Source organism: Oncorhynchus gorbuscha, linkage group LG04, assembly GCF_021184085.1.
Source record: "Oncorhynchus gorbuscha isolate QuinsamMale2020 ecotype Even-year linkage group LG04, OgorEven_v1.0, whole genome shotgun sequence".
In the NCBI taxonomy this organism is placed as follows: Eukaryota; Metazoa; Chordata; class Actinopteri; order Salmoniformes; family Salmonidae; genus Oncorhynchus; species Oncorhynchus gorbuscha.
Genome location: NC_060176.1, coordinates 41052745 through 41073003, shown reverse-complemented (window position 1 = coordinate 41073003; position 20259 = coordinate 41052745). Strand labels below are relative to the sequence as shown.

Sequence of the window (20259 nt, the reverse complement as noted above, 5' to 3'; positions counted from 1 at the left end):
TGGAAAAATTACTTGTGTCATGCACAAAGTAGATGTCCTAGTCGAAATTTATGGAGTGGTTGAAAAACAAGTTTTAATGACTTCAACGTAAATGTATGTAAACTTCTGACTTCAACTGTATAAGTACCAAAAAAGGGTGTGGTGGCAAGCCTAAAGAAGTAAAAATGTGCTTAATGACTATGATAGGAGAAAACTGAGGATGGGTCAACAACACTGTAATGACTCCATAATACTAACCTAAATGACAGAGTGAAAAAAAGGAATCCTGTACAGAATAAAAAATACTCCAAAACATATATCTTGTTTGCAATAAGGAACAAAACAAAAACAAAACAAAAAAAAGTTGACTTAACTTGGCTTTAAAATCTATGGCAAGACTTGAAAATGGCTGTCTAGCAATAATCAACTTCACAGAAATTGTGAAAATACTGTACAATCCAGATGTGCAAAGCTCTCAGAGGGGTGTGTGTGAATACTTATGTAAATTAGATATTTCTGAATTTAATTCACATACATTTCTAAAAACCTGTTTTCACTGTCATTATGGGGAAGTGTGTGTCGACGAGTGAGATTTTTTTTGTATTTAATCCATTTTGAATTCAGGCTGTGACAACAAAATGTGGAATCATTTGAAGGTTAATAATACTTTCTGAAGGCACTGTACCCAGGTAAATGTTTGGGATGGGCATTTGATATTATTTCACTATTTAAATAATAATCATTCATTTATACTCACAATTCCAAAATAGCTAATTGCTATTTGAAGTGGGAAAAATACCATAACGTTGTCAGGGCTGACCGGAAGGCTAAATACTATATGATATTAAAATACCTTTGAAATGTAAAACGCATCCTTTGTGAGAGAAAATGAACTTGAAAATAAAACAAATCACATTGTGCGTCCTCAGAACTGTCAAAGCCACGTGATGTCTGAAGCAGCAGTAGCTCACAGCGACTGACAGGAGAAATTCCATTCAAGGACAATGCAGGAAATGATACATGTTCAAACGCTTCTATCCACAGCCATATTTGTGCTTCGCTTTTCAAACGGTTCCAAATATCTACCATCTCTACCATCTCCCAGACTCTCACACCAATTCACTACAAGCAAAAAAAGAAACTGAACAAAAAAAAGCCGATGTTGAAAAGTGCATCAGAGCACATACTGTCTATCAACCTGACTTTATTCTCTGAAGAGACTAAAAATACTCTCCCTCTTTGAAGAGCAGCAGCTCACCCACCACAGATACATGATAAGGCCAGATGGAGCTACTTTAACTAAAGTAAGTCTGTGTGCTTTGATGTCTCAGAGAGGCTGAGAGAGGCTTCAGCCATTGTCATTCCGTGGAAAGAACCCCTCCCCCATCAAAGCCCCATTGTGACATCACCACACCTGCACTGTGACATCACTTCCTTTGTGTGTTTGACCACTCAATTGTCGAGAGGGTTCCTTTGTACTACATGAGATCACACATTCCACCTCTACCCTCTCCTCCTCCTCCTCTCCTTCAAACACCGTCTCTCCCTCACACTTCTTTTTGCCGAGTCATCACAGCCTGAGTCTGGATGTTTGTAGTGACACCAACTACTAACCAAGTGACAGTCCTTTTTGGCTAAAGGAGTGATTTGCATTGATTGATGGAGAAAGAGTGGATGGAGGTTAACTAAATGAAGCTCAATTGAGTCAACAGTAACTCCTGTCATTGGGTAACAATAGAGGAAACCAGTTCACAGATTGGATAACAGGAGAGTTGTCACGCCCCACTGAAAGCACTTCCAAGTTCTTGGAAAAGCGTTACACCTATACAAATGCAATCCCTCACTGTTAATAATGCACCATTATGACACTTATGACATACCTGTGGTGGCTCACTTGTAGCTCACCCAGCAGCTGATTGTTGAACCACTGGTCAAAGTCAATGTTGTCAAACAGCTCGTATGCCGCCAGCCCCACTGCATTGTACACTGTGGGCAAACAGGGACACACAAATGAAAAAAATGTCAACATTGAAATACTGTTACGACTGAAAGACGCCATCTATTTCTATTTCCTTGCCATCGAATATCCAATAGTCTGAGCTGTAAATTTGTGGTTTTGTCATTTTATATTGAAGAAAACGTGAGGCATAAGGAACAAAACAGAAACTATGATACAGCGGTTTTGCATGACTATCCATAAAGCCCATTTGAGTAACTACACTGAAGAGCCCACCGACACTAGACATGGATTTTATAGCGTGAGAAATAGTCAACTATAAAGCATGTGGAGAGCTGATGACAACACACTGGTGGTGTGTTGGACAAACGATGTCATTAACAGGGCCGGGAGAACCTGTGGTGTGCTAACAACCACAGAGGGAGGAGGACACATACTGGAAGCAACATCAGGACAAGGACAGTCTTTCTACGAAATGAGACCCAGAGAGGGAGTTATAGTCTGTATAAGGAGTGATCAAACTAGAGGGGGATGGGGCGAGGAAGAGAGAGAGGGGGGTGCAGCGTAAAAACATTTTAAAAAGGAGGGATGGCAAAATGAAAGAGTGATAGAGGAGAGCGAAAGGGTTTTTTAGTCTCTCGAGGGAGTAAATCACTGGATGTGGATAACAGGAACATCAGTGTGTCCTCCTGTATACCGGTATGACTCATCTAGATATTCTGTGGTCCAAAACACCCTCTAGACTTAGAGTTAAGTCCTAGTGGCGAAATAATATCCCCAGGAGATGTTCCTCTTTTATCTTACTTTCAAACCCTGAATGAGATCTACTAAGGATCCAGTGAGATTTACGGTATATGAGAACATCCGTCAAAATCCTGTGATGTCAGAGCTGCCAGGCACTTGAAACCGTCAGACGACAGTCACTGCGAAAAGGAGTCAGCTGATTGTATACAGCCTTTTTACAGCCCCTGGATAAGGGAATAATCCTAAGGCTCTTCCTAGGATAGCTACAGTACATTTCCTGGAAGACTACTGCAGCCATTTCTTATCTGGATGTCTGAGCTTCAGACTTAAGGAACAGAGGTACCTCCGACCTTGCAGAGAGCCGTGACCTCTGACCTTACTGCAGTGAGACCACAATAACTCATGATTACCCACCTGCATCTTTCATCAGAAGCTGAACAGGATCCTCCACATTGCTTGGTCCTGCAATCACACACATAACACCAAGTTAAACCTACACACAAACGATAATAAGCTGAACATGGAAAATTATGGAATCCTCTGTCCCTCTCACTTACACCCCTGTTGCTGGAGCATCAGTGGCTTCCCACAATCAATATCTGGCTCTCAGCTAAAACAGAATTTTCCAATCTAGTGTTATCTAATTTCTCCTTACTCTGATAGTCCTCTATAATATAACTCTGTCAGAGGAGAACACTGGCCTAAAGACACCCTGTAATTGTCCTGTGTTTGTGTGCACTGACAACTCACTCTGGAAACTAATAGCTTATCACAGGTCTGTGTCACAGGGGGAATCTCATATTGTAATCTAAAGAATGTGTTCCTAAAGACTCTTGAATGGTTGTGTTGTACAGCACATGTTCTGAGCCATTTAAGTGGACACCTCTACAACCAAGGCTGTGTGTGGTTGGACAAGGCCAGGTTAGAATGGAATCAGGCTGCATTTTGTGAAACATGTTAATATATAATAACTTTATTTAAACAGGATGTCACAATGAGATGAATAAATGATTGTCTTAAGAGGACAATACAATGACAGACTTACCTTGTAGATTCAGCACCATCTCCAGCAGCACTGGTGTCAGAGTCTGACTGTAGTTGTGGAATATGTCCAAGAACAACACTTCTGTACAAGGCTGGTGAAAGAGAGAGAGAGGGGGGGGGGAGATAAGAAAACAACAACACGATCACACACTCCCTCTCCATCAGATCCAGTCCCGCTCCATCAGTTCTACTGGCACTAAATCAATGAGCAGGGGAGCCACGTGGAATGCATCGCATGAGACCCCTCACTGACAGCAACAGCCAGGTGTCACTGACAGGGTTAAAGGATAGTCATCACCTATACAACACCTGTCAAGCGTTATCAGATCACGCCACAAACACAACACACCCATCAAACATGTTCTACTCCCACAGGGGGAAACAACCCCGACATGATCAACACCAGTGGAAATCAATAACTAGGTGTTAAGTCTTGCTGCCCATGACAGACCATTGATAATAAAGCCATACTGACAAACAGCTCATTAGAGGACCACGGTGGAGAGGGAAGAGAGAAGGCGACATCAAGGACACATCACCCACTGTACTGGGGAAGGCAGATCTATTTTCCTCACAGCAGGCACACAGCATGCTGTAGCGGGGAGTGGGGCATGTATGTCAAGATTTGTTTATTTATATGCAAGGCCCTGAGTTTGCAATGACCACATGATCTAACTAGGAAAAAAAACACTTGGACCTAGTCATCAGTGTCTGTTTAGTTGAAAGTCAAGCAGGATTGATGGGGGAGGGGTGGTCGAAGATTTGGGACAGCTGTGATTGGGCGCAAACCGGAGAGTGAGGATATCCTGAGCGAGACAAATGAATGTAAAAGGAGTCAGCACCAATTACATCATCCACAGTTGCCTCATCAGCGGTCGACTACACTGGTGTACTTCAAAAGTGTGGTTCCTGAACCAGAGCGCCACGGAAGTAAGAAAAGCTGGGCTTAACAGAGAGGGAATATTAGAGAAAAAGAGATGGAGAAGAAGAAACAAGGTAGAGAGGGAGGGAGGAGTCTGATAGCAGTAAGGCAGCAGCCAAAACCAAAACAAAGCTTACCCCAATTCATTGAGAATCAGACAGTCAGACATCAGAGACGTCACTAAAATATCCCCCCCTGTGCCATGGTACCGACTGGTCCTAACTATAGGCAATATAAATAGTATATCAAATACATTTCCTTGTATCAGCTCAATACTATGGGTGCAGACCTTTCCTTTTTCTAAACATGGTCTGTTTTTGGGTGAGAGTAGTGCTGAGTGATTAGTGCTTTTTGAGATGGGTTCGGTAAAAAAAATGTATAGTTTTGATAATTAAAAAAACAAACAGTGCAATTAATATGTGGGTTGAATGCTGTAACACAGAATAAAACAATGAATATAAGTCCTATGATGGTAGTGATGCCCATTGCTGCTTCGCACTTATTAACCATCATTTATTCACATTACTTTCATCAAATATTTCCATGTGTAAATTACATTAGTTTCATTTAATGACTATTATTTAAATTCTAAGTCATCATCTCAATAGAGATGACAAAATATTTGTATTAGTTCCTTTATTTTACCAGGTAGGCAAGTTGAGAACAAGTTCTCATTTACAATTGCGACCTGGCCAAGATAAAGCAAAGCAGTTCGACACATAAAACAACACAGAGTTACACATGGAGTAAAACAAACATACAGTCAATAATACAGTAGAAAAATAAGTCTATATACAATGTGAGCAAATGAGGTGAGATAAGGGAGATAAAAGCAACAAGAAAAGGCCATAGTGGCGAAGAAAATACAAGATAGCAATTAAAACGCTGGAATGGTAGATTTGCAGTGGAAGAATGTGCAAAGTAGAAGTAGAAATAATGGGGTGCAAAAGAGCAAAATAAATCAATGAATACAGTAGGGGGAGAGGTAGTTGTTTGGGCTAAATTATAGATGGGCTATGTACAGGTGCAGTAATCTGTGAGCTGCTCTGACAGCTGGTGCTTAAAGCTAGTGAGGGAGATAAGCGTTTCCAGTTTCAGAGATCTTTGTAGTTCGTTCCAGTCATTGGCAGCAGAGAACTGGAAGGAGAGGCGGCCAAAGGAAGAATTGGTTTTGGGGGTGACCAGAGAGATATACCTGCTGGAGCGTGTGATACTGGTGGGTGCTGCTATGGTGACCAGCGAGCCGAGATAAGGGGGGACTTTACCTAGCAGGGTCTTGTAGATGAAATGGAGCCAGTGGGTATGGCGACGTGTATGAAGCCGAGGGCCAGCCAACGAGAGCGTACAGGTCGCAATGGTAGGTAGTATATGGGGCTTCAGTGACAAAACGGATGGCACTGTGATAGACTGCATCCAATTTATTGAGTAGGGTATTGGAGGCTATTTTGTAAATGACATCGCCGAAGTCGAGGACGGTAGGATGGTCCGTTTTAAAAGGGTATGTTTGGCAGCATGAGTGAAGGATGCTTTGTTGCGAAGTAGGAAGCCAATTCTAGATTTAACTTTCGATTGGAGATGTTTGATGTGAGTCTGGAAGGAGAGTTTACAGTCTAACCAGACACCTAGGTATTTGTAGTTCACATATTCTAAGTCAGAACCGTCCAGAGTAGTGATGTTGGAGGGGGTGCAGGTGCAGGCAGTAATTGGTTGAAGAGCATGCATTTAGTTTTACTTGTATTTAAGAGCAATTGGAGGCCACGGAAGGAGAATTGTATGGCATTGAAGCTCGTCTGGAGGGTTGTTAACACAGTGTCCAAAGAAAGCCCAGAGCTTTACAGAATGGTGTCGTCTGCGTAGAGGTGGATCAGAGACTCACCAGCAGCAAGAGTGACATCATTGATGGAGACAGAGAAGAGAGTCGGTCCAAGAATTGAACCCTGTGGCACCCCCATAGACTGCCAGAGGCCCGGACAACAGGCCCTTCGATTTGACACACTGAACTCTATCAGAGAAGTAGTTGGTGAATCAGGCGAGGCGATCATTTGAGAAAACAAGGCTATCGAGTCTGCCGATGAGGACGTGGTGATTGACAGAGTCGAAAGCCTTGGCCAGGTCAATGAATACGGCTGCACAGTATTGTTTCTTATCGATGGCGATTAAGACATCTTTTAAGACCTTGAGCGTGGCTGAGGTGCACTCATGACCAGCTCTGAAACCAGATTGCATAGCAGAGAAGGCAGGGTGGGATTCGAATTGGTCGGTAATCGGTTTGTTGACTTGGATTTTGAAGACCTTAGAAAGGCAGGGTAGGATAGATATAGGTCTGTAGCAGTTTGGGTATAGAGTGTCACCCCCTTTGAAGAGGGGGATGACCGCAGCTGCTTTCCAATCTTTGGGAATTTCAGACGACATGAACGAGAGGTTGAACAGGCTAGTAATAGGGGTGGCAACAATTTTGGCAGATACTTTTAAGAAATTATCTAGCCCGGCTGATTTGTAGGGGTCCAGATTTTGCAGCTCTTTCAGAACATCAGCTGACTGGATTTGGGAGAAGGAGAAATGGGGAAGGCTTGGGCGAGTTGCTGTGGGGGGTGCAGTGCTATTGACCGGGGTAGGGGTAGCCAGGTGGAAAGCATGGCCAGTCGTAGCAAAATGCTTCTTAAAATTCTCAATTATAGTGGATTTATCGGTGGTGACAGTGTTTCCTATCCTCAGTGCAGTGGGTAGCTAGCTGGGAGGAGGTGTTCTTATTCTCCATGGACTTTACAGTGTCCCAGAACTTTGAGTTTGTGTTGCAGGAAGCACATTTCTGCTTGAAAAAGCTAGCCTTGGATTTTCTAACTGCCTTTGTATACTGGTTTCTAGCTTCCCTGAAAAGTTGCATATCACCGGGGCTGTTCGATGCTAATGCAGAACGCCATAGGATGTTTTTGTGTTGGTTAAGGGCAGTCAGGTCTGGAGAGAACCAAGGGCTATATCTGTTCCTGGTTCTAAATTTCTTGAATGGGGCATGCTTATTTAAGATGGTTAGGAAGGCATTTTATTTTTAATAACCAGGTGTTCTCAACTGACGGGATGAGATCTATATCCTTCCAGGATACCCCGTCCAGGTCGATTAGAAAGGTCTGCTCGCTGAAGTGTTTCAGGGAGCGTTTGACAGTGATGAGTGGAGGTCGTTTGACCGCCGACCTATTATGGATGCAGGCAATGAGGCAGTGATCGCTGAGAAGGGTTGAGGGTCTTGGTTGAAGACAGCAGAGGTGTATTTAGAGGGCAAGTTGGTTAGGATGATATCTATGAGGGTGCCTGTGTTTACGGCTTTGGTGTGGTAACTGGTAGGTTCATTGATAATTTGTGTGAGATTGAAGGCATCAAGCTTAGATTGTAGGATGGCTGGGGTGTTAAGCATGTTCCAGTTTAGGTCGCCTAGCAGCACGAGCTCTGAAGATAGATGGGGGGCAATCAGTTCACATATGGTGTCCAGAGCACAGCTGGGGGCAGAGGGTGGTCTATAGCAGGCGGCAACGGTGAGAGACTTGTTTTTAAAGAGGTGGATTTTTAAAAGTAGAAGTTCAAATTGTTTGGGTACAGACCTGGATAGTAGGACAGAACTCTGCAGGCTATCTTTGCAGTAGATTGCAAAGTAGTTAGGTTGTTGTAGTTAGGGATGGAGATTTCAGAATTTCTGTTGGTCTTCCTAAGCCAGGATTCAAACACAGCTAGAACATCCGGGTTGGCAGAGTGTGCTAAAGCAGTGAATAAAACTAATTTAGGGAGGAGGCTTCGAATGCTTCTAATATATGCTGTCTGACCAAATAACTATTTTAGTAGTTATTTTATGAATGTTAAATACCATCCATCACTCACTTAGATCATGTATTTTCAGGTCAGGGTCTCCATTAGCTGGTAATAGCAGGCTATTGGCCGCTAGAAAATTTGAATGGCCGATAAATAAAATTGGCATCGCCACATTGTTTGGGAGAAGAAAAAATCCCACTGCAAAATAATGCTTTTTAGCCTATTAATTGATGGAAATACCAGTTGATGGAAATAATTGTGAATGGTCATGCTTATCAGTCTAGGTTAATTTGCATAATTTAGTGGAATTAAATTGGTGCTTGTGTAGTATATTTGTTATGCATCTTATTTATCACACGAGTACAGCATACAGATAGAGCTTTTGAGCGGAAAATCTGTCACAGTGTGAGAGTTGCTGCTGAAGCTTCTCAAACAGCATATGCATACATAAGCAACAGAAGGTAGGCTACATCAGCGCGTCAAACACCACTTTGCAATGTGCTGGAGGCAGTATGCATTTTTGAAAACATATAATTGTCTGAAACCGGAACATTTTAATACGTATTAAGAGGCATGTCGTATCTCACTTCAAAGTAGCCTAGCAAAAATCTGACCGTATCCGTGAAGGCAATTATTTTATAGCAACTTTCTTTCATTGTCCAGCAGCCAAAGGCAAAATCCTAGTCATATTAGCAACCCGTGCTAGTTGTTGCATATTAGAGCTCCCCTCTTTCTAAATGTCTCATGGATATTTTCACCTCTGTGACATGAAACAGCGCACATGTATGGTGCCCTTTTGACAACAGTGTTTCCCGCTAATTGCATTACGGAACGAACATCCGTGCGTAGCCTACTGCCTTGTGTGCATTGTTGCACTTAAACTGTGAAGAAGTAATAGTTTATCATCATTTTAAGCTAAATGTTCTGATCTATTGCATCAGACTCGTTGCTTACATTTTTTAAATTTGATGTAGCCTAAGGCCTACTGGTTGTATGAATTTGGGATCCGTCATCCCACAACTGTCCCAGAGTGTGTGGAGTTGGCCATTTATTAATCGACAAGCTGACCAATAGAATAAGTCAACTTTTCTACTATGGGGGATAGTATATTAACATAGTGTAGTAATGTTGCTGTTTGTCACTTGTTGGCTGAGGAAAAGTAAATGTGGACAGATATTCTAACAAGTGCACACCAGAATTCGGTAAGGAGGACCGCACATCGTTGCATCCTCGACTTGCATAACTTATTAAGATGCATTACCATAATCTAAGTGGGATTTCAGGTTACGCACCAAACGCATTTCTCTCAAATGTCCGGTAAATTTAGATGCTGATGGTCAAATATCCGGTGCCACATTTTCACAAACCCTGTTAAAGCAAGAGATACCTCGAAGCAACTGTTCTCGTTCCCTCTCGATCATGCATTCTTCTGTCTCTCGCTCTCCGTGTCTACCCCACACTAACATAATGTAGCAGGCATAAAACAAACACACAGACCGGACAATTGCATGCGCAATGGATTACGGTCATTGTGCTTAATTACCACGTTGTCTGTGCTAAAACCATGTAGAATATTGGCCTGTTGGAAACTACCCTACAACATCGCATAGTTCGGGATTGACCGGATTTATCTGTAGAGAGCTGCTCAATGTATGCAGTTCATTGAAAAATAAATGGAATTAAACAATTGAACCTACAGTACGTCAGTTAATAAGTTGCTTAAAAAAAAGAAGAAAAATAACAGAAACTTTGGTTAATTGCTCAGCTAGTATAAGTCTAATTGATAGTTTGACTGACCAGCACTTCAATAAGACATTTTATTACTGTGTTTTAGGGGACCGCACAGATTATTTTGCTAAAGACACCTGAAATACTTGTCTTCCTTTTCCTGTATGACAGTTCAGCTAAAGACTATTCTCATTCTTCCCTCTGGTAAGGAGAATAGTGTTGCTCTTGCGTGCTTGTAATGGTGTGTGTGGTTGTTATTTTACTAAGAAAATACATCACTGGCCACGGGTAGAAATACTATCTCATCTCTACATCCTTATCCTATCACACTTTCTGTCTCACAAATCTATAGGATTATTCTGGTTCCTGGTTATATCTGGCTGTGCTGTGGTATCTTGTTGCACCCCAGTCAAGGACTCCCAAACAATACAGGAGAAGAGGGATATGATGAAATGGAGGGGAAATAAATCAGCTTCAGTGTGACTGAATACATTGTTGAAATCAAATCAGCAAAGCTGTTAGTGAGAGCAGTGACAGGGGGAGCATGGCTGCTTCAACGGCTTGCCTGCGCTGAGCAAGTCAGTTGGTCTCGTCTCTGGCATATATGCGTGTATGTGTGTGTGTGTGTGTGTGTGTGTGTGTCATTTACTCACCCGTAGACTGTATTTCCAGGAGTCACCCCCTGTTTCTTCAACAGCTGCGAATACAAAAACAGAGCAACAATGAGATAAGGAGGGTGTGTGTGTGTGTGTGTGTGTGTGTGTGTGTGTGTGTGTGTGTGTGTGTGTGTGTGTGTGTGTGTGTGTGTGTGTGTGTGTGTGTGTGTGTGTACTCCAGTATGGTGTGGAGATTCAGATGGACACATTAGCAGAGTTAACTTGCGAAGAGAAAAGTTTGCAAAGCGACAAGGAAACACATCAGCAGCCATATGTCTCTGTGAGCGTACCGAAGCCCTCGGGGTCCTCCTCCCACATGGCCAGCTCTTCCTTGGTCAACAGAAAGTAGTGGGAGACGAGACGCCGTCCGATCTCTGTGAGGGTGGGGTGTGTGAAGAATGCCGTCTTGATCTTGTGGGCCTCCAGACTCTCCGGCTTACTGTCTGAGAGGGGCGACCCAGAGAGCATGTAAGAACTTACACACAGACACACACACTATTCAAAACTAACCACAACCATCGACAACTAAGTCTCGACAGCTCAGAGAGAAACTGAACTCCACTGTGGCGCCTCCTAACCTGTTATATTATTATAATGGTACATTAATGATGCTTGCAATCTGCCAGCCTGCCAAGGAAGTGCAGTTATTTGTGGGTGGCTGTATTAACGATGCTACGCCATGTTGATTTCTCCCGCTGTCTCTTTCCATTCTAGATCCTCTCCCTAATTTTCATCTTGCTCTCGCTCCTCTCCTTTATTCTCTCCTTCCCATTTTCTCTTCCCTCCCTCCCTCTCCCCACTAGGGCTGGCACAATTACATATAACTGTGTCACCAACTCTTATGGATGAAGATAGTCATGAAAATAAAATAACAGACATAAATGGATAAAAATAGTAATAAAGATGAATACTTATTACGATGACTGCGTCCTTTGGATAACCAATAACCGCCATCCAAAATTCCATCACCATGACTGCCCTAGCCCCCACCCTCCACCTACCCTCGATGTTCTTGCAGGGTTTGTAGGCCTCATTCTTGACGATGGTTTTGATGAGGTTCATGCACTGGACGGTGAAGCGCTCGAAGACGAGGCCCTCACCGGCCGCCGTGAACACGTAGCTGACAGCAAATTCCAGAGAGCGCTGGATCAGTGGGATGAACGCACACGGGTGGACCTCCAGGAAATCTAATAACTAGAGAGAGAGAGAGAGAGAGAGAGAGAGAGAGAGAGAGAGAGAGAGAGAGAGAGAGAGAGAGAGAGAGAGAGAGAGAGAGAGAGAGAGAGAGAGAGAGAGAGAGAGAGAGAGAGAGAGAGAGAGAGAGAGAGAGAAATGGTTAAGGAAAAACATGAGATGAGTAAGGTAGAAAAAAAGATGGCTAAGGAGAGAACATCAGAAAAGGAGAAGGAAAAAATTAATAAGGGGAAATAAATATAGAGAGGAGAAACGTAGAAAAAGAGAGAAAGCAAGAAATGAAGTTGAAGCACTTGGCGCTGGGATATCAGCCTCTGTCAACAGTACCTGGTATGCAAGCAAGACTACTGAGAAACTAATTAGTGTAGATTTGTAACAACAACTAGGTCTACATGGTTGTTGACTGCTCAGTTTGACTCACCACTTTAGTGTACAGTATGATAGTCTTCTCAAGCTTCTCTCGACATGGGCTGTCTGGGTCTACCTGCCGACCTGGAAGAAATAAAACCAAAACAAATATGAGCAACAGTATGTTATGACAAAGGTATAAAAACAACAAGCCATATGACAAGACTATAAAACAACAATACAAAATATGACAAGTGTTCATCTCTTGCCAACATTAAGTGCATCACTTACAACAAGGGGCTACCCATGAAGATGTTACTCTGATGTCAACAACCCCCCCCAATGCCAGACATCGGAGTCCATCTCCCTGCCCGGCTGCCAATAAACCAGGGAGGGGAGGAGAAGACAGAGAGGAAATTGTTAGGTATCCACTGATCTTTTCTGTGTAATACAATCATAACAGAGCTCGAGTTGAAGGGAGAAGGGAATGAAGGCAGTGATATCATAATGCACTTCACTACGGATGGAAATTTTAATTCCTCTAGTGTATTCAATTCAAATAACTTATTTCCTGGGAGGGAACGTCATCATGTGTGGTGACGAATGGTACATACAAGACATGAGGCCCCGGCTTCACTTTATAACTACAATTCACTCTGGGAGAGTGAACGAAACCGCCACCTGGGAGAACAGCGCCTTTGTTTCTCTAATATAATAAAGTAGACTAATAAAGACAGTGCCATGTCAGGAATAACTCCCTCGGCCGATCAAAATGAATCTATAAAAACAATAAGCTGTGGCCAATAAAAAAATGTCCTGGGAGGTTTACTTCCTCATCACCGTTCCTGATGACATCATCAAGAACAGGAAGCAACGGTCCTATTCCCTAGCCTCGCAAAGCCGCTGATCCCTCAATATCAGTCTGTTAAGGTTGCGAAGGCCTGAGCCCTGCCTTTTTTTTAATCGCCATTGCGTCAGACCAATCAGCTTCCTCTGATGAACTATGCCGGTGGTTTGGTTACTGACAGGCAGGAGACAACAAGACAACAATTCATGTAAAGTCATACTTAGGTGGTGATAGCTAAATATAAAGCTTTACATGACAGTCTGAGGTTACTGTATCAAGACAATCTCTGTATTGAATTATATGCAGTGGCATAATATCCATCGCTACGGTTTGGCAAAATCATTAGGCGCAAATTCATTAGATATACCCTGGCTGATGTTAGGCTACTATATTGCTGTTAGTCTATCGTTGACATCGATATATTGCGCTTCTTTTGGCTCATATTGCCTAAGCATATTGTCCTGGTGTTCGATATGCCTTTCTCTTGAACGACGGCAAGTTCTACTTCCAAAAGATGCAGTGCTGCGGCTTCTATTTTCTGATTGATTGAAGGTGATCCAATCACTTTCGAGTTTGTTTTGGGGAAAGCCTAATCTGCCCAAACAACTTGAATGGAATCCCTTCCAGACTGATAGTGTAGCGGTAATCAGTCCGGTAATTACGAAGCTACCTGTTCCCATACCTAAAAACACATCCTTCAGCAGACGGTGACACCTGTAATAACATGGAATATCCAGACAGCTGACCTCAGCGGAAGGATCATGCACAGGAAAAGGAGAGAGAAAATAGAGGATCGTGCAACTCAATGGACATGCTTCTTTATCTGCCCTTATCTTGCAGGGAGACTGATATTTCTCCTGGCTCAGAGCGCCTACGAGCTTCCGCTGTTGGACAGCCCAAAATATCAACGGGCCCAATACACCCCGACCTCCGCTGACCCTCTGCAATAAGGACATATTGTGTGTGATAATAGGGACAGATACCAGTAATTACATTTCTAACACACCATCTGAAGCACTGAGACTTACCCTTATGTGTGTGGTGTGTGGGTGCTAGGTGTGTGGCGTGTGTGTGTGTGTGTCATTAGATCATTGTATAATTAGAAAGTTAATAAATATTTAGGAAAAAATGTTCAGGATACTTACTGCATTCTAGGAACTGTTTCAGTCTCTCAAAAACTGCATTGAGGAAGCCCTGGTGAGAGAGAAAAGAGGGGCAGAGGAGGGAAGCGAGAAGAATGAGAGGGGGTACAGGGTTTGTTCAATCTCGGTGGAATCTTGGTGGTCGCATCACTGTTTTATCACATAATTAGGAGAGGCAGTCACACAACTGAACACATGAGTCATCATACACGTTACAGACACACACACTGACTCAGTGTGCCTGGCAAGCCTTTGCGACATGTCACTGACAGTTCATAATCTGCCCAAACTGGAAAACACAGAGCCTTCTCACTGGGCACAAACTGGCTGAGTCAACATTGATTCCACACGATAAAAAAAAAAAAAAATGCAACGTGATGACATTGAATCAATGTGGAAAACTGATTGGACTTGCAAAAAGGAATTACGTGAATGTTTTATCACCCAACTTCTAAACCTATATTTCATGACACCGTTAATCCTTTAATTAATAGCCTATGGCAGAGGACCTCGGAGCTTCAGCACGGAATTCAACTAGAGGTACGAAATCCAAAACATGGGGATGATACCCTATAAGGCTACACAACAGTAACCACCTAAAGTAGGCTCCGTTAAGACAAAGACTATTATCCCCATGGGGACACGCAGGTTGCTGCTCTGTGCATACATAAAACAACAATCCAAACAAAGACAAGTACATATACAGACAAATACAGGTATAAAATGCAGTTCATAAGCGATCATTGTGGAAACGAGCTAGTAAAGCTAGCAGGACCCTTTCACAGCGTTGTAAACTCTTCCACTATCCAGTCACATCTATAGGCTTTTCAGCCTGACCTGCCTCCAGCTACAGTGTCACAACGGAAACACAATTACACAGGGCAAAGCGCTATGGTGTGTCCCCTTTCTTATCAAACTGTCACCAATAAGATTTATTTGCAAATATATTCTGCAGTATGCGGGAGAGCTACTGTAACTTTGGGGCAGAAAGACCATTTTCCTTCACTTTGCTAAGGTGGGGCGGATGACTTCCTACAAAACCAGTCACATTATTACCAGTCCTTAGGCTGTGTGAGCAGGTAACAACAAACTATAGAGGGAGAGAAAGCTCGGCAGAGAAAGAAAGAGCTGTGTAAAACCGGGATGCAGCCTCTCAGGGGCAGGATTTGATAAATACCCAGGATATACAGTGCCTTGGGAAAGTATTCAGACTCCTGGATTTTTCCACATTTTGTTACGTTACAGCCTTCTTCTAAAATGGATCAACATTTTTTTTCAGCAATCTACACACAATATCCCATAGCAAAAACAGTTTTTTTTTATGTTTGAAATTGTAAAAATATACATTTTTTTAAACAGACAAAGCTTATTTATATAAGTATTCAGGCACTTTGCTATGGGACTCCAAACTGAGCTCAGGTGCATCCTGTATCCATTGATCATCCTTGAAATGTTCCTACAATTTGGAGTCTGTGCTAAATTCAATTAATTGGACATGATTTGGGAAGGCACACACGTCTTCATAAAAGTCCCACAGTTGACAGTGCATGTCAGAGCAAAAACCAAGCCATGAGGTCGAAGGAATTGGGTAACAAAACATTTCTGCAGTATTGAAGGTGCCCAAGAATACATTGGCCTTCATCAATCTTAAATAGAAGTTTGGAACCACCAAGACTCCTACTAGAGCTGGCCGCCTGACCAAACGGGGGAGAAGGGCCTTGGTCTGGGAAATGACCAAAAACCCGATGGTTACTCTGACAGAGCTCTAGAGTTTGTCTGTGGAGATGGAAGAACATTCCAGAAGGACAACCATCTCTGCAGCACTCCACCAATCAGGCATTTATGGTAAACTGGCAAGGCAGAAGTCATTCCTCAGTACATGATACAACCACAAAGAACAAGGAGGTTTAGAAATCCCTCGCAAAGAAGGGCACCTATTAGCAGATGGATTATTATTTTTTATTATGTAAAAGTAGACTTTGAATATCCCCTTGAGCACGGTGAAGTTATTACATTTTGGATGGTGTATCAATACACCCAGTCACAACAAAGATACAGGTGTCTTTCCTAAATCAGTTACTGGAGAGGAAGGAGACCGCTCAGGGATTTCACCATGAGACCAATGGTGACAAACAGTCAGAGTTTAACGGCTGTGATAGGAGAAAACTGAGGATGGATCAACAACATTGTAGTTACTCCAAAATACTAATCCTTTTGACAGAGTGAAAAGAAGGAAGCGTGACCAGAATAAAAAAATATTCCAATTGATGCATCAGTTTGCAACAGGGCACTAAAGTAATACTGCAAATAATGTGGCAAAGCAATTCACTTTTTGTCCTGAATACAATACAATACAAAGTGTTATGTGTTGTATTTGCCCCAAACATAACTGAGTAGCAATTTTTAGCAATTATCAACAACCAACTTGACAGAAGCTTGAAGAACTTTGAAAAGGATAATAATGGGCAAATGTTGCACAAGCCACAAGCTCTTAGAGTATTACCCATTAAGACTCACAGCTGTAATGGCTGCCAAAGGTACTTCCACAAACTATTCACAGAAATACCTTATTTACTAGGGATGCAGCGCTAATACATTTCTGGCCGATACCAATATCTGATCTTTTCCTTGCCCAAAAATCGATACCGATAACCGACAAACATTTTTAGCGACCTTTTAAGCATTCTAGTACAGTTCAGTTTGGTTAGACCGCTACGTCTATGTGTGTGTTAAGGCACTGCATCTCAGTGCAAGAGGCGTCACTACAGTCCCCGGTTCGAATCCAGGCTGTATCACACCCAGCCATGATTGCGAGTCCCATAGGGCAGTGCACAATTGGCCTAGCGTTGTCCAGGTTTGGCCGGGGTAGGCCGACATTGTAAATAAGAACTTGTTCTTAACTGACTAACCTAGTTAAATAAAAGGTTACACACCACACCACACAATGAGCAACAAGTTATTTTGTTGGCATTTACATATGTCCCCATTACCAGTAAAACTTCTAAACCTATTTATTTCACTTGCTGTGCTGTTTCGTTGTTCATTCGTTCAGCTGTTTCATTCTCGACCAAGATTTCATCATGCATGTCAAGCAGTGAAGTTTCAGCTCTGTCTGTCCGTGGCCTCTCTTCCTCGGTGCGCAGTCACTGTGTACGTTTCCATCTTGTCCAGGTGTGTATGTAGCATTTCACGTAAACCCTGTTTCTTGTCTGCAACGAAGTAGTGGTCCTTGTACCAAGCATCTAGCATGGTGGCATCACAGTAAATAGGCTCAGAGAGAATGCCACCGGATCACTTGTTCACAGCCTCTCGTAGAGTACTTTTGCAAGTTTTTGTTATCCTTTTTGTTATCTTCCTTTGAAACTTCAAAATAGATCCAAACCACAGACATTGTGGGCTAGGTTAGGAATGCTGTGTTGCACGTGTAGTGCTGGATTATTTGTGGCATCATTACGCCATCTACCTACATTATATAGGTATGCACGTCAGCTTTGACATCGGTTTTGCACATCGGTGTAAAACTATACATCAGGACAATGCAGATGTTGGTATATTTTAGCTGATATCGGCCGATTCCGATATGCTTACCGATATATCGTGCATCCCTATTATTTACATACGTATTCAGACCCTTTGCTATGAGACTCAAAATTTAGGTCAGGTGCATCCTGTTTCTATTGATCATCCTTGAAATGTTTCTACAACTTTGAGTCAACCTGTGGTAAATTCAATTGATTGGACATGACTCGGAAAGGCACACACATCTATATAAGGTTCCATAGTTTACAGTGAATGTCAGAGCAAAAACCATGCCATGAGGTCAAAGGTTTTCTCCGTAGAGCTCCGAGACAGGATTGTGTCGAGGCACAGTTCTGGGGAACGGGTACCAAAACATTCCTGCAGTATTGAAGGCGCCCAAGAACACAGTGACCTCCATCGTTCTTCAATGGAAGAAGTTTGGAACCACCAAGACTCTTCTAGCGCTGGCCGCACTGAGAAATCATGGGAGAATGGCCTTGGTCTGGGAGGTGACCAAGAACCCGATGGTCACTCTGACAGAGCTCCAGTGTTCCTCTGTGGAGATGGGAGAACCTTCCAGAAAGACAGCCATCTCTGCAGCACTCCACCAATCAGGCCTGCATGGTAGTGTGGCCAGACAGAAGCCACTTCTCTGTAAAAGGCACATGACATCCCAATTGGAGTTTGACAAAAGGCACCTAAAGGACTATGACCATGAGAAACAAGATTCTCTGGTCTGATGAAACCAATATTTAACTCTTTGACCTGAATGCCAAGCGTCAAATCTGGATGAAACCTGGCACCATCCCTACGGTGAAGCATAGTGGTGGTAGCATCATGCTGAAGGGATGTTTTTCAGCGGCAGGGACTGGGAGACTAGTGAGGATCAAGGGAAAGATGAACAGAGCAAAGTACAGAGAGATCCTTGATGAAAACCCGCTCCAGAGCGCTCAGGACAGACTGGGGTGAGCGTTCACCTTCCAACGGGACAATGACCCTAAGCACACTGCCAAGACAGTGGCTTCAGGACAAGTCTCTGAATGTCCTTGAGTGGCACAGCCAGAGCCTGGACTTGAACCCGATCTAATATATCTGGGGAGACTTGAAAATAGATGTGTAACAACACTCCCCATCTAACTTGACAGAGCTTGAGAGAATCTGCAGAGAAGAATGGGGGAAAACTCCCCAAATACAGGTGTGCCAAGCTTGTAACGTGATACCCAAAAAGACTTGAGGCTATAATCACTGTAAAAGGTGCTTATACAAAGTACTAAGTAAAGGGTCTGAATACTTTAAAAGTCCATTTTAGAATAAGTCTGTAACATAACAACAACATGTGGAAAAAGTGAAGGGGTCCGTGTCCTTTCCGAATGCACTGTACATACTGAACAAAAATAACAATTTTAAAGATTTTACTGAGTTACAGTTCATATAAGGAAATCAGTCTAAATTAAATTAGGCCCTAATCTATGGTTTTCCCATGACTGGGAATGGGTGCAGCCATGGGTGAGCCTTGGAGAGCATAGGCCCACCCTCTTGGCAGCCAGGCTCACCCACTGGGGAGCCAGGCCACACCAATCAGAACGAGGTTTTCACCACAAAAGGGCTTCATTACAGACATAAATATCCCCCACGCCCCTCAGACGATCCCGTGAAGAAGACGGATGTGGAAGTCCTGGGCTGGCGTGGTTACACGTGGTCTGTGGTTGTGAGGCTGGATGGACGTACTGCTAAATACTCTAAAACAACGTTGGAGGAAGCTTATGGTATATTTCAAAATATAAATATTTCATTAAATTCTCTGGCAACAGCTCTGGTGGACATTCCTGCAGTAAAAATGCCAATTGCATGCTACCTCAAAACTTCTGTGGCATTGTGTTGTGTGATAACTGCACATTTTAAAGTGGCCATGTATTGTCCCCAGCACAAGGTGCCCATGTCTAATGATCATGCGGTTTAATCAGCTTCTTGATATCCCACACCTGTCAGGTGGACAGATTATCTTTGCAGAGGAGAAATGGTCACTAACAGGGATGTGAACATGTTTATATTTTTGTCCGGTGTATATTTATATTCCTGACTCGGACGTTGTTCATTCTGACATGTCTTAATGTCTTGTTCTTGTGTATTGTTGTTGTACTATTAGATATTCCTGTTAAGAGCTAGACATAAGCGTTTTGCTGCACCTGCGATAACGTAGGCAAAACCTTGATTTGATCATTTATGAAACCGTTGACGGAGGGCAGACTCAAGATAGCCAATTACACTGAAATTACATTAGCTTCCTATTGCATACACAGCTCTGTTTGAGAGGGGTATGAAAGGGTGAGAAAGTGTGCCAAAGATCTATCTGCTCTAAAGTTCGATCAAACTGAAAGAAG

The 20259-nt window shown here is 42.9% G+C and overlaps 1 protein-coding gene across 1 annotated transcript in view; it reads right to left on the bottom strand.

Annotated features, from left to right (window-relative positions):
* Positions 1-20259, bottom strand: part of ipo11 (importin 11) — a 245623-nt gene that overhangs the window by 162299 nt on the left and 63065 nt on the right. The window contains exons 8-15 of the mRNA XM_046346795.1: positions 14363-14411; positions 12444-12514; positions 11830-12022; positions 11119-11271; positions 10826-10869; positions 3726-3816; positions 3095-3142; positions 1860-1965 (exon numbers count right to left, since the gene is read on the bottom strand). Coding sequence (XP_046202751.1) covers positions 1860-1965; positions 3095-3142; positions 3726-3816; positions 10826-10869; positions 11119-11271; positions 11830-12022; positions 12444-12514; positions 14363-14411 — 755 coding nt within the window. The remainder of the gene's footprint in view (positions 1-1859; positions 1966-3094; positions 3143-3725; positions 3817-10825; positions 10870-11118; positions 11272-11829; positions 12023-12443; positions 12515-14362; positions 14412-20259) is intronic.